Here is a 15,492-nt window from a genome sequence, read left to right as displayed (position 1 = left end):
ATAAACTATATATTCCTGTAGGTTTCTAATTCGGATGGGTGCACAGTCGAAAGCACAAAACGATACGAACGAAACAAATGAAGCAGAAAGAGTCGCCAGCTAGTTCGCGTGTTGTTAACATTAGCTGACAGCCGTGTTTTAGCTCTTCTGTAGAGACAGTCAATTTCTGTTCGTGGTCTTCCCACACTGCGCGCAGTGCCGCAAATGCGTGTACGTATTCTGTTGTGTGTGTGCGTGAAGCCAACGAAGCCAGTCGACAGACCCTACCGGCTTCGCTTTGCCTTTTCTGGTTAGGAGGGAGCCGCCACTGCTGCTGTTGCGTTTGTGGCAGAAGACGCATATTCGACTCAATCCGCTGCTACTGCTGCCGCAGTGAGAACGAATAGGACCCACGCAGGGAGCCAGCAGGGGGGATTAGTGGAGAGGATAACGAAATCGTCACCAGCCATGCATGGTGAACATGCAAACATGCGTTTTCAATGTGGTAAATAGCGATGAGGTCGTACGTGCGGCGTTCACAATGCTGTATACAGAAATTTCAACGGAACGACTTCAATTTGAAGCATTTATTTAGACAAACCTTCGTAAGATATTACGCGCTCGATCATGCAACCAGTAATATATGAGCCGTAGAATTATATAAAATCTACGAAAAATATAATTAATATAAAGATCCAGTTCTCCGTAAGATTTCAGTTTACAGAAGAACATGATTGTTCTTCGAAGATCGATCGATGCGCCAATGCATCCAACAGGTGCTTGGAAATCAATCTGGCGGTACAGTTTAGCTTTACACAATAGACCACTGAGAAACTGTACTCATACAAAACATGCGTTTATGTACAGCGATATTTTCCTAATATCTGAAAAGACTGAACTACCGAAAGATGGTAATAGCATGGTTCTTTTTTCTATAGGTAATAAAGGTGCCAAAACGAAGCCCTTCTACCAACAGTTAATTTCAATGGCCTAATAGTTCGTCGTTTTCAAATATTCGTATGTAAATGCCCAGAGTGAAGCCGTTTCACTTGGACGAAATTTTATTGCCCAGATATATTGAGAATGATCTTACCTTCGCCTGCTAAATATGTCTTTATATTTTATCGCTTTGTTAAGTTTTGAAAGAGTTACTTGAACTAGCTGCATACGCCTCGTAGAGTTAAGACATATGTTTAGATAACAGCAGGCGAGAGTCACTTCCTCTCTCGTATCTGCCAAATCATACCTGTTACTGTTACTACTACGAAAAAATGACGACGCTAGTAAATAACACGTAGTACAGTAAAGGCAATTGACCGGAGCATCGATGCGTACGGATCGACTAAATCGAAATTATGACACGTGCCCTTTTCGGTCTCTATTCCTAATCAGAGGCTTGTTGTATTTTATTAGATACTATTTGCCAACATCGACAGTTTAGTAAAGACGACTAAGTCCGTCCTGCAATTATGTGCACCCATTTTAAGTACACCCTCTTGGCTATTGTTGGTAAGTTCACAGCAGTCACATTTTTTTTTACTGTAAAAACGGTACGCACTTGCAAAACGACGTACTAACCTGTTTGTGTTTTTTCTTCGATTTTTACTAGCTTAATTTTTGAAAAAAATCCAGATCTATTCATATCGATAGCAACTGCCGCAAGCGAACGTCATTATATAATATGTACCTCAATTTTATTATCATTTCACTTAATTATGTGCAGCGTTGCGTGATTACAAAGTTAACTAATCAGACAACATACTACTCTGTCTGTCTTAAGGCTACTTAAAGCTGAGAAAAATTTTGAATGAAATGCGCTATTTCGCTAATGCGCTAGATACTTTTGTAAAGCTGCAACAGTCGCAATTGCGTTTGGTTTGGAGAACATCTCTAGACAATACTCCCACTAACGGAAACGTAAAAACTTCTCAAGAAGCCCGCTTCAGTCATTTTCAGAAGAATACAATATCTACGTTCTTTTAAACTTATAGGTATAATTAGTGGTGCACTTTTACAAAGCGTTTTATTAGTACACGATAGGCATCCTAAGTCTGTCTCATTCGCCTAAAAGAAACTAAGGTAAACCTCACAGCTTTCGGTTAAGTTAGGTTGAACGCCTAACGTTCGCAATAGGTAGCTGCTCAAGTGCTAAGCGATATAGTAGGCTATAGAGGCCTAAAGCCGCAATGTATTCTTAGGTTTTTTTTAAATAGGATCGCATCTACATAGAGTAGATAAAATCTTGCCTGACCAAGGAGCTGTAGTTAGACGATGCCCGTTTGAGTCTGGTGCGCGACCGATGAACATTGCACGATAGCCTACGAGGTTTGCCTGAATGGTGAATTGGAAGAGTTTTCAACGATATACGCCTTCCACCTGTAAGAACTATGCAAGTCATCGAAAAGTATGGCAGTTCATGCCAGGTACACAATTTCGATCGAACTCATGCTGATGGAATAATGCACGTAACTCTACCAAAGGTTTACTGACACACAGGAGAAGCCCACTTGCCTACACTAAAATCCAGTAAGGCTGATTATTTCTTTCGAACAGCTTCTGAAGGCATCCAGATAGTAGGCTTTGTGCCGCCAATGCTCCGTTGTACAGATTTAAAACTTAATTTTAACTCAGTTACTTACCAATATTTTGAAAATGCTAAGTTGTTTATATTCGCTGCGACTTTCCACAACCTTCTTTCATTTCGCAATGAACTTGCCTATTTCTTCTCGTCTGTTTTTCGAAATTATTTCTTCCTATAGAGATCTAGCTTAATTTTGTTTAACTTATATATATATATCCTGTACGCTTCCTGGAATTATCATCGATACACTATTTCTCGTCAACCGTAATACCTCTTAATTGATAATTACGAACTGCGCGTTGCCCAGTTCTGGGTAAGATACTGAAAGGCAATGAACAATCACGTTTGTTTATACTGTTTAGAGGATCATCAATTGGTATTGGATGAGCATACATTTCTATCGAAAAAGTCTTTTTTTTTTTGTTGTTTAGAATTCTATATAAGGACTTTATATTATTAGCAATTGCCTCGCATAGGTTAACAGCACCGACTTTATAGATTAATTCGGTGCTGTTAACCTATGCGAGGCAATTGCTAATATAAGAACACTTGTTACTTTTCTAGTCCACCTCACCGTTGAGAACCGTAGATGCTGAGCCAGACATGGAAGCAGTCACCCAGTGCTTCTAGAACTCTATATAAATATAGCATTACGTCCCTTCTAAGTAAAATTCTAACCAAAGTTAAGTTTATCTTAGAAAAACCTATATCAATTCAGTACCAGTAGACAGCCCTCCACAAATAAACAGATCTTCTAAATTGAACGTATTTGGGAAAAATGCGCCACTTTTGAAATCATCAGAAAAATTATTGTAGGCTTCAACCCTATTTTCCCTAATTATCGGAACATAATATTTCGAAAACCAACCATCTGCAATTGTGCGATAAGTCTGTTATTACTGGGAAAGGAAGTCAGTGATCTTCGAATAAAAGAAAACTGCCGAATTAGAGTGTTCAGCCTTGCAGAACTTACTTAGTGCCCAGGAAATTTGAAAGATTTCCATTTATGTCCATTATTATTGTTCTTATAAAAGATATCTTGCATATTATTGGCCACTTCGTAGAAACATGGCTATATCAGTAATTAGATATTAGTAAAGGTCTAAACGTCACTCAAAAATATTTTGGTATTAGTCAAAAGCCTGCTCACATTTGGCGATAGTTGGTAAGTCTGTTAGCCAAATAACCTTCTAGTGACCACAATAGTACGACCTGACACCTTCCCCCGTATTCGAACTGTTGTGCCGACATGTACCGACAACTATCCACTAGCGGAGTGCTTCCTGATTTAATCCGGAACGCAGCAAAGCCTGTCTAGCACGATGTCAGCACCTTAGCTCGTTGCTAGGAGCTTTGTACAGGGCCTTGATACGTGAACTCTATAATCTCAAAGATACGCCTAAATGATAAGTACAGATTCGATAATCAGATGTAGTGGGAGTAGTCCTTTATGACGCTCAGTTTGTGTTCGCTAGATCTTCCAGTTGACCTTGAACAAGTGGAATAATATTATCATTATAAATTCAGTCTATTGTTCTTCATCTTCAATGGAAGGCGTTTCGTTTATGCTCCGGCATATCTGCACATACCCATTGCCTACCGAAGTAACGTTGGATGATTAGTACATTCGAGGATGTACTCGCAATACGTACACAGGCTACTCACAATTTTTTTGTAATCGGATTGATTTAAAAGCAGATTATAGTTTACCGCCAGATCATAGACCGTTTCTGTAAGGATGAAAAAACCTTGCATTTCTCTAGATAATGTATGGTATTTCCGGAGGAATTCGTTTTCGGTATCTTTGCAAATCTAATACCATTATGTTCAGCTTGTCTACGGAGCAAAATAAGGTAACATATACAACATTGTCGAGCTTTTTATGAAAATATGTTTTGATTAAGGTTTATGATGTCACAGGGATTCAATGATCTCGTGATTATTTTATGGATCATGCGAATAAGTTCAACCGCTCAAACTAAGAACAGGCGCCTTTTTTTCGTGAAGTTTTTATAGCGTGCAGCTTTGCGTCGGTTAACCCTCTTTACCAAATCGACAATATGCCGTAAAAAATGCTACAGAGAAGAGAACCGCTCAATCCAGATTGTTACTTCGTCACCATACAGCTTTATGGATTTATACTACTATTTGCTGTGTCCAAGCTCACACGGCCTCAATAAAGCTTCGACCTTCCCGACCTGTTCTTCAGAACTTCTCTACGCGCTTCAATTTTACCTGCGCGCATTATCAATGCCCGTAAATGAACTATGTTTTAAATTAAAGAAACTCTGTTTTATTGCCTATTTCATCTTTATTCATAAGCTCATATGTGCTGCATGTGACCTTTTGGCCTAGGCCTGGCGACCCTATGCTATCCAGTCAGCAGGGTTATGTGCTTCTTACCGGACCATACTGGTAGATTTACGCCTTTGTAAAATTTATTCAAAACTACCCTGAACCTCGAGCTTTGTTTCATTCTAATCGTTCGTCGAAAAATCTAAAATATTTGTAGAGATTAAGCTCATTCATATCTATTGGATAAATTTTTTTTCAGTTTCTGACACGAACCTTTTTCTCACAATTGAGACGGACACACACGTTTTACTCTATCCATAGCATCACAATAACCTGAGCTGCCCTAACTTGAGATGGGCTGTTAGTGTTATGTACGTTTAGTAGTCAGATGCTCTTCAATGCGTCAATGCACTAAAGTAACGAAATTGTACAAATTTTATAATTTGCATATAATAACTGCGATGCCCACACTGGGCATGCACACTGCAATTACTATCGCAATGATAGAATTACTATATGCAGGTATCTTGCACCAGCGACCCGATGTTGGCGCGGATACGCTCCTTCGACGTTTGCTTCTAATTAAGGATAGACACTTCGATTATGAAGTGATCTGCTTGCGATTTTATGCAGCCCTAAAAATGCCTTATTGTCAAGAAATTAATTTCCAATCTGTGCTTATATCGTAAAAACTGCAAATTTTACTTAATCGCGACTAGATTTGGTTGGTCTTGAGCTACTTGCTCACTGCTGTAAACCGTTTTGCAGGAGTGACTTTCACTGGCTATTGCATCAATGACCGAATCCAAAATGCTCTTATACATATTGAAAGGTAATAAATTAAGTTGTTTAGGTCAAACCCTATTGGTGGCAGATAAATCCGAGAACAACGCTACACATTAAGCACTGCATCGGTTTATAATAAATAGGTGAGGGAAAAAACAAGCGATGCTTTAAACCGACGAATTATATGCTTACGCTACCCTTTTGACATTAAAAAATACACTCTCATGATGTAGCTTCTTGAAGAGAAGTCCTTACGAAATCGTGTTTTCCATCCATGAGTTTTTCCTGTTACTTGACTACTTTGAAGAGCTAGCTCATGAAGTACAGTCTAGATGAAGTGATAGCATGCAGTTTGTCCGTACCGTATTCTGTATGTCCAATCATTCGATTGTTTCTACTTTACGGAAGTTATGTGCTTGTAGTACTTATGACATGCCCCATCGTATTAAACGGTTTAATAGAACTTATAAATCAAGTCGATACAATGATATTGTGAGTTTTGCACTCGCCGAACACTCCTGTCAACTGATGCATGTTTTAGAAAGTTAAGGCTGCATAAGATTCAGACATCTACCGAGGAAACCACCTTTCCATTGCCATTCTTTTATAGTTAAGTAAACTGAACACGAAGACGATGAATTCCGTTTTGAGGCATACTAGGAAAGCATACTCAAATCGGGCCACCATTGTTTTTGTCGTACTCTGTAATGTTCATCTAACAAAACTATGAGATTAACTTAAACGCAAGTACGGTATACACCGAAGAAGCAACTCACTACAGTTGGGAGTCGAGGTTTCCTATTTACTGCTAGGAAAGGATTTACTATTTTTTCAATAGATAAAATTCAAAATTTTCAATTTTTCTATATCTACTTAAACTTTTTTTTACCTATTAAAACTTTTTAATCTTTATGTAAGTAAGCGCATTTGTCAAATTAAATGCTCGGGCATATATGTAACGGGTAGATCTGTGACGTTTAGCACGCATGGGCAAACACAGATAATTCTGACTTTTGGCGTAGTTCATTAGATCGTTTTCAAATATTCGAGAAAATGCTATTCGAGGGAGGGCTAGCGAAAATGTATTCAGTAGCTCGAGTGCTACGATAATACACTCGGCGATGACTCAACTAACCCCCTAGGTGCGTTCTGACCAATGAGATCTACGGAAATTTGCGGGAATATCAAGTAACTACATAAACCCAATCTTCACGAATTTGTGCAGTCGATGTCTTGTAACTGCTCCCGTTTTTGAAATTTCGATGCTCTGGAGAATCGACATGACATGCAGGTTTGTATATAGCCCAGCGAGGTGCAGCAGATCCAATAGAACAAACAAACCCGTTCTTCTCCATCATAAAACCTACGGAAGTGATCCCAAGAGCATAACAGTGGGTAGCCCTCTTGCACTAGCCATATTCTCCAGACTTTGCATCGACAACTTGTCACTCTTTCAGTCACTGTCATTGATATTAATAATAGCACATTCAACAGTAAAGTGGGCCGTAAAGTCTGGCTGGACCTATTAACTTCAGAGGCATGAATACTACACATTTGGTTGACACATGGTTGAGAGACTGGAGAAGGTCGTCAAGAGTGACGGCAAGCACATATTATAATAAGTTTGTTTTGCTAGAATTTTTACGTTGCATTTTTTGTTTGATGAGAAACGGAAAATACCTATGTTTTAACCTTAAGGCATTATGTAGTGAACCAGAAATTCAATTGTGAAACCTGCTACTTTGGCAGAGTGTACGATGTTATTGAGCGTTAAGCTGATATTTGGATTCTAAAACATCTTTGTTATCGTAATGAGCACTCTATTACGATTCTGTACCTTGTTTACCCTGTTCCGTCTTTTTCTAAATTATGTCATTTTATTTACACTTTTCAGTAGAAAAATCAAATGTTACTTGAGAGACGTTCACCTTTCTGTGTTCTCTTAGAATTTCCCTTTTAAAGTTACTATAAATTAGCTTTGCCTAATATACGAAGCGCTTCCGTGACTTCCGCCGCTTCAATAAAATCACTGAACTAGAAATAATCTATTTATACGTAGACTCAATCTCTGAACGCCGCTATGCCTTTGCAAGATACTATCTAGAAGCCGGTTTCAGATCCAAAGTGAAAGCACGTACGTGAACTGTATTGTATTCTATATTTTAACAGAAAGCGCGCATAGAATGGAACAGCGCTAAGACACGGAAGACATCTATGATACCAAAGAAGAACATATAAAAAAACATTTGACGGTAGGAACTATAACTTCAAATCGTTTTTAAGTGATTTCAGAATTACTCGGCATAATTAATATTTCAAAAAATCTTCATGCGATTTTGATGTAAAATATCGGTAAGTACGCCGCACCTTTTGGGCGGGTACCTGCCTGTTTCGCCTTCCTTGGCAATCTGCTCCACTAACGCGTATTAATGAAGCTGAACACTGTCTCTCAGAAGACTTGGCTTGTTACAACCGTCTGTATTTAATTCCATCAGGCACTATAAGAGTAAACATTGAAAAAAAACTGTTCCAGTCAAGCACATATTTACAAATTATTGTACTATTTGATCCCCACTCCGTACAAAGTCACAGATATGCTCGCTCTAATGCTCGCTAGAGAAGAAAATGCCCTTATTAGAATAGGAAGCAACGTTATTTTTATGTGTTTAAATTGCATAAGGTTTGACTCCTAGATTTTTCAAACGTTTTTAATTATAATACAGATTTTAATTAAGTTTCGATAAGTTCGGTTTCTGCCCGATTAATATTGCTGAACTCTGGTGAAATCATTAGTATCACGCACATTTATTCTGCAATTTGGACCACTGTGTGATGACACAGAGAGGTAGCGAAACTAATTACTCGCAAAGACTCAAATAACTGAAAATAGCATTTTTCCAAGTTGAGTTATAACAGCGTTAAATAACCGTCGCCAATTTTGAAGAAAACGAAATATTAGTATACGAAATATTATTTTATTAACATTTCCCCAATTTTAATTTAATCTGTTCATACAGAAATTTGGCCTTCTCTAAAAGAGAGGCAGCGTGCTCAGCATGTCCACGTTTTCCCGCCATTTGATAATTCGAAAATCGCTCTCAGTGCACCCTGGTGTCACTATATACTAGTCATCTGTTCGAAGATTATGCAATGCCTTGGGGTTGACCTTGTAGCTATGTAATGCCTCGAAGTTAAGTGTTTACCACCAGTGTTAAGTAGGGAATTGTATAACCGGTGCATCTTGCAGCTTAGGGTAATAAATCACACAAAAAAGTTAAATCACCGTTACGATTAAGGTGCGATGTCGTGTTCTGTTGGTGCATTCACAATTGAAATACGTTTCGAGAATCCCAAAATATCAAAATCGTCCGCGTATCTTTAACCATTTCGAACCTCGATATTTTTATTTTTCATGTAATTTCAAGTGATACTTTATGCTTTTCTACAAGTACGTCAAACATATACGCTTGAATAATGGCGATCAGGCCCACTGAACACAAAAAGCCGAATCGATCCTTTAGCCTTAGGAAAAATTGTTAACATTAAAAATAAATCGTAGGTTTTTCAAAATAAGGAATTTATCATCGAATCTGGAATGAAACGTGTATCTAACAAGTGATTGAAAATAGTTTATTTTTCAAGCGAATCTATTGAGTGTACGCAGGATGGTCGTAGGTGACAGTTTTCTAGTAATTGGTGTGAGTGGAACAACCAATGCTGGGAAGACAACCCTGGTAGAACGACTTCGGCACGTGAGTCCAACGGTTAACTGAAATATGCGATTACAAATAGAAATAATAATGTAAATTTAGTTGAAAGAAAATTGAAAAAGCGCTGATTTATAATACAATTTTAAGCTCTGTCAAATGTATGCATACAAGCGTAACAACTCGATAAACAATTAAAAAAATAATTTGTTTGTTCATTTTTGTATATATTATACGTTTAATAAGTCTGATGAGATTAATTTCCTCTTTATTTAGCAATAATTATTTAATTATAGGAATTACCGGAAGCGCGCTTTTTACGCCAGGACACGTTTTTCATTAGTGAAGATGACCCAAGACACCAATGGCTTGAAACCGATACTTTTCGGCATCAGAACTGGGAACTGCCGTCCGCAATAAATTTTAACTTGTTCAAAAAAGAGGTCAATGCTCTGAGATAGCTATCAGTGTAATTTCTATTGTAATTTTATATTAGCTATATATATATATATATATACAGGCCGCTTGCTCGCAAAATTGAATAAACGTATTTTAACTTTATACACTCGTGGAATATGATTTCTGTAGTGAACACGCGGTAGCAATATCATTGTCTGTTAATACGCGCTAATAGGTTCGATTGCTTACCGCATCTGCAAGCGGTCTACCTTATCGTATTCTCCTACTCGAGGGTCATCTGCTCTTCTCCGATCCTGAGCTCGTCGTGTGGTGCGACAAAAAATACTTCCTAACTCTTTCTAAGGAACAGTGCAGAGAACGACGAAACAGTAAGTTGAAGCGAAAATATGCAAATATCTGAAAGTGTCGCAATAGTATAATGATTGTAAGATTATCTTGAAGCGAATCGGCCTCAGATGGGCAAGATCCGAATTCTTTCAAACACATTCAGACAGCTGAATGATGATATTTTAATATCAAGTAAATAATAACTTTCTATACAATATCAAATCATTAACAACATCATTTCTGCTTTTGTTGTTGAATGCAATACCTTTTTAGGACGTACATATCAGCCTTCGGATCCACCTGGATATTTCGATGCATGCATTTATCCGGAATACTTAAATTACTTATCTTATGTTCAAGAAAACGTAAAAGATGTTGCTTACCTAGACGGAGCCAACCCACAGGAAATGATTTTTCAAAAAATTTTTAACGATATTAAAAACTTAATAGCCGCGCAAAACTTTTTTAAAACCTTAACCGTTGGCGATGCCAGTTTTAGCTAATAAAATTAGCAGATGCAAATCACGCAAAAAGCGCCTTTCCTTACGCCTACCAGTACCGGTCAACTGGACCGTTTTTAGTTCGGTGATAGTTTGCAAGTTAATAACGGTGAATAAGCGTTTTACCAGTCACCCATAACATTGGTTTGTCGAAATAGTGTAGGCCGTTTTAAAGCCAAAATTAACCAGATACTTCATTTAGCTTAAAACAATCTTCTTAAATTTTACTGGATGGCAACCTTTTGCCATATTATAATAACAATATAACTTCATCACTGCAGGACTGCTATGATTTTTAAGGCGAGAAGTTGTGACAAGTAGTTTTTGCATTCGTACATAGAGACTAAATTAAAACCATCAACGAAGTTATGGTGAGATCAAAGTAGATAGGTCAAAGCTATACGGCGGATGCTTTAAAATTTCCTATCCAAATTCTCTTAGTTTTTGCTGAATAGGTAAAGATGTATATAACCTAACATTATCATAGCGGAGGCTTTTTGCTCATTGGTTTCGGTCGATTCTCTTTCAATGGTTTGATGTAATCACGTTAACTGTTGATGTTAAAAATTCGAATCAATTATTGTTCCAGGCAGCAGCAGCTGACGGACACATTTCCTTTCCAATTTCACTAAAAATGTAGCATCAACTCCTTCTGTATCAGTCTGGAACCTGCCACAAAATGTGGAAAATTTTTTTTATTTGCACATCTTCTTCGTATATAATTCACTTTTCACCACCGGTGATCAGTTGTTTTCTAGATGTCTCGATTTCGTTGCGTTTCTATGGGGTTTCGCAAACGAGAACACGATCAACTATTTTTTCGTCTATTTGACCTAAACATCGAGCTTTTTTCGTAGCCAGCTTCGTTCAAACGGTTTAAAACTGTTTAATGGTAAATATTTAGTTACTTGGCGATAGCATAGCTATTTGTGTGTCAATCTTGCTTAATTCTCGCAAAAATTTCATCAGCTTTGTCCGTAATTGGTCGACCACTACGAAGAGTATCTTTCACGTCGAAATTTGCAGATCGAAAACGACAGCGCCATCATTAGACTATTTCTTCTAACAACGCATCCTGAAAATAAATAGCACAATTTTTGGTAAAAAAATTCACTTATCTTCAAGGCGTTCTATCTGAGTCTGAATACAGACATTGCAAGAATTTTACCACTGTCAGATCTCAGCTTTCAAATGACATCAACGTCTAGCCATATCACTTGAAATATGTAACTTTAAGGCTATCTAGCTAGAAAAAACAATAATGTTTCAACAGCTTATAATGTTGACCGTGCTATAGATAAGAGCGCCTATTGCGGAGTACCGATAGTGAGCAATTGCAACATAGATAGAAAAAATATGAAGAGCAATGTTATAGTTTGTAAGCAGATATTAATGGCCTAACTGTATTAAAAATTAGAAATGCTCAAAAATTCTTAAAAAAAAATAAACGACTCATATATACAGAAGAGTCAATTCAAATCCAAATTCTTATGCTTGGTTTTACAAACTGTATCAAGGCGAAAATAGATATGTTAATGATTTTCTTGCATGTGTTAAAAGTGTCGTTCCTGACCGTCATGTTCATCCAATGTAACCTTTATGCACCGCGATGCGACCTCAATTTAGTACTTCATTTGCAAATGTGCGGACGCCTTGTTAATAGAATGAGTGCACACATAGATGCTGTCGTGTCGAGACTTGTTGGACCCTCGCTCTATAACACACCATGCATCGTATTGCAACGGCTTAAAATCTGGTATGCGGCCATATTAGTTCCAAAGCACGTCCAGCCAGTTCTGAACAAATCGGTACTTTATTCCTCTTAAAGACGTGCGACCTTGCTCTAAGCATTTTAGCTATCTACGGTAGCACAACAGTTCGTAGAAAACGCAGATAAACCTTTTTGACAAAGGCTTCGCTTTTCTAAAAGAAGTATGGTAATATGACATTTTTCTTTATTTGGAATCACACTTAGAACTCCTATATGCCACGTGAAAATTGCTTTTCTTCACAATAGGCACATTTTTTGGATTGTTAACGAGCCAGCGGTCATTTTTATGGTCTATTTTCGTATTGAGCGTAATTATTCTTTTTATCTTGAGTTTCACCCTTGAGAGAAATGGAGCAGATGACACTAATGGAATATTTGGTTTTATTGACTGTAAAGAGCATCTGTTTGACTTGTATGACCTATGACATTTATCTAAAGTCTCCGCAAACAATCCACGAAATCGTAGCCCTATTCACATGAATTTTCTTCACCAATGATCTGATCGAAATACAACGATTATTAGAAATGCACTTTTCAACGGCATCAATCGTATTTGTCTCTCACGGATTTTTCATTGAGCTGGGTTTCAAATCACTTCTGTTTGTTCTGGAATAAAAGCTGCTCGAAGCACGTTTTTTGCCACAAGTACGGGTTTGTTTAAATCTTCCTTGAAACGAGTTTCCCTTTGGTGCTACCAGTATCAGATGAACGCACTTGTAAAAAACTATTTGGAGAGTGTTTGGGTTTCTTGACTTGACAATATATTAAAACCTAATGGTTTTTGATTAACTTGGATTGTTAGAACAATTATCCAAATCTGATGTCAATAACTATCGTCCCACTGAGCAAGGATGCATAGCACGTATTACCTTCTTTTTTATGAGAACCGGCTATTGACCATCTTAGAGACTTTTTCTCCGGTGACAAACCTCTAGAGGGAGATTTGCATGGTTTTGCCAAATTGAGGTCAACAACCAAGTAATTAATCTCTAGAATTGTAGACTGGGCTTTAGAAAAAAAGGAAGTTCAATTGTATATATTTCGATCTTACAAAAGCCTTCAAGGTAGATAAGCACAACAACAAACTTTGCTTTTTCTACATTGAGCGCCGCATATGTAACTGGATAAAAAAAGTATTTGAAAATTAAGACATTTAATGTAAATAGAAATGCTTACCATAGTTCCGCAGTAAGCTCTTCTACGTTTTCTCAGACTCATGTTTAGGACCTATGCTGCTTCCTATACTTGATCCTAGACATTAAAACATTATACCACCATATATAAAATAGAAGCCTTATGTTTACACGTTTACCTTGCCTGCTTCTAAACGTAATGAATCCCTGCTGAATTTAGTTCTATTTTGTAATTCTAATCGCTACATACGCTTACAATCTCAGAGTGGTGATCATACCCAACCTTCGATTTAAAATTAAAATGAGGCGTAAATAATCATTGTATAATAGAGTGCTTCGTTGCTGAATAGTTCAGAGTCCATAAATTTATCTTATTATTAAAAAAAATTAAATTCAGAATTCGCGGAATTTATTAAACTAGCGCTTTGAAATGCCCGCTAAACGGAAAGTCCACAGACCTATTAAGAATATGGATTGGAAAAAATTGGCTGCACCCAGAAAAAAATTAAGTAGACTGAAATCTTTCAGAGCCACACAATCGGGTATAACCCTACGCAACTAATTCAAGCAGTTTGAAGGAGGTTATATACACACTAGATAGGACCTTACTTAGACTCATCAACAACGACTATCATTTAGACAGTGCACAAAATATGAAGCAGTTGTCGTAAGCAAATAAATCAAAATGACTCCTGGAGTCCTTGACAATCACTGTGCACCAAGTATTTCTAATTTTATATAAACATACAAAAAAAAAACTCGTATTTAAAGTTCTGGATCGAATTATAAACTTGTTAAAGGAGCTTCCAGTTATTTTGTTGTGAGTGATTGCCCATGCAATCTATACTTCACATTCGTACATGTCCATTGAAAAACCCAACGTACATCTTGCCAGCAAATGGTGAAAGCCTATCTATTAGATAATAAAGGAAGAACTATATTGAAAAGTTGTCAGTGCCCGCCAGAAGAAGACAGCTTTCAAGAATGGCTGATTACGAAACGGAAATACGCGCATTTCATAGCACCTTTTATAGCAGTGTTTAACGGTCGCGAGAATTGGTGGCTGTGAGATATTTTAAGGTTTGACAACTTGATTATGGAGAACACATCAGATTTGAGAATCAACGTGTGTAATCCTAACCTGTCAAATCGACGAGGAAATCACGAATGAGTACTACGCGAACCTGTTACTCCGCCCTAAATTTCTTGAGCAAAGGCTCCGGTTGGTCTATAAATAAAGAAAATAAAATCCTGTCTCTGTGTGAAAATAAACCGAATTAAATCTGATATGCTAGCAAACTTAACTTGTTATGAGAAGAAGTAACTGTCTGCTATCCAAAGATCTCGACATCTTTATTAAACTATTCTAATTAATAAGACATACCCTTAATACCATTAATTTTATGTGGATCATAGTACCTTACTAATACCATGGACAGACACTTGGCATCGACTGCGTGACTTATGCACTAAAGTATTGGCTTGGCCGCTCTTCCAAAAATAATGGCAACTGGAAAAGAACTATACGTTTGTCAATGCTCACCTGGCTTCAGAAATAATATGAAATAGCCTATTTCAACGATTAAGATTGATTCCGTCATATGTTATGCAATAATTATTATTCAATGCGTATAGCGATTATAGTGCAAACCATTATATTATGCAGTTTTTACGTACATAAAAGCCTGGAGCAAGCAGCAACAAATTGTGCTTTAAAACAAAAAATGTATTTCTTAGCATAGCCATTATTAGAACTATTAAGCTTCTAAGCAAGAACATCATCTTTGGTAGTTGCTCCTTGAGCCGCTCTAATTGCATTAATGCCCTCAGTCATCTCTGTTTATCATCAGCTTTATGGCCTATTATTTGCCAGCCGTTACAACGTTATATATTAAACGACAGCTTCCTTGAGTCGTGTCACTATGTAAATTGTTCGCGCTGTTTCCGCTGGTATTCTCACACATGTATCAGGCGGGTATCCGATACGGGACAC

General features: G+C 37.4%; 1 protein-coding gene across 3 annotated transcripts; it reads left to right on the top strand.

Moving 5' to 3' along the window:
• The first annotated feature begins 1,282 nt into the window (after positions 1-1,282).
• On the top strand, positions 1,283-10,628 carry LOC111246178 (nicotinamide riboside kinase 1). Of its 3 annotated transcripts, none has more exons than XM_022795344.2 (5): positions 1,283-1,488; positions 9,271-9,393; positions 9,645-9,791; positions 9,983-10,136; positions 10,369-10,628. In XM_022795344.2, exons 2-5 carry the CDS (start codon positions 9,307-9,309, stop codon positions 10,596-10,598), a joined length of 618 nt encoding a protein of 205 aa, XP_022651079.1. In that variant the 5' UTR covers positions 1,283-1,488; positions 9,271-9,306; the 3' UTR covers positions 10,599-10,628. The 3 variants fall into 3 exon arrangements, with proteins under 3 accessions (XP_022651079.1, XP_022651078.1, XP_022651076.1); XM_022795343.2 differs by lacking the exon at positions 1,283-1,488 and adding an exon at positions 5,213-8,894; XM_022795341.2 differs by lacking the exon at positions 1,283-1,488 and adding an exon at positions 5,227-8,937.
• The last annotated feature ends 4,864 nt before the right edge of the window (positions 10,629-15,492 follow it).

This window comes from Varroa destructor, unplaced genomic scaffold (genome assembly GCF_002443255.2).
Source record: "Varroa destructor unplaced genomic scaffold, Vdes_3.0 BEIS01000003.1, whole genome shotgun sequence".
Taxonomy (NCBI): Eukaryota; Metazoa; Arthropoda; class Arachnida; order Mesostigmata; family Varroidae; genus Varroa; species Varroa destructor.
Note: the sequence above shows the minus strand (reverse complement) of the source record. Positions and strands in the feature narration are given on the sequence as shown.

What these genes read in the sequence shown, in the direction of transcription:
- LOC111246178 (XM_022795344.2), top strand. Translation starts at nt 9,307, where the DNA reads ATGGTCGTAGGTGACAGTTTTCTAGTAATTGGTGTGAGTGGAACAACC. An exon ending in TTAACTTGTTCAAAAAAGAG is followed by an intron (nt 9,792 to 9,982) that starts GTCAATGCTCTG and finishes ACGCGCTAATAG; the next exon opens with GTTCGATTGCTTACCGCATC. An exon ending in GTGCAGAGAACGACGAAACA is followed by an intron (nt 10,137 to 10,368) that starts GTAAGTTGAAGC and finishes ATACCTTTTTAG; the next exon opens with GACGTACATATCAGCCTTCG.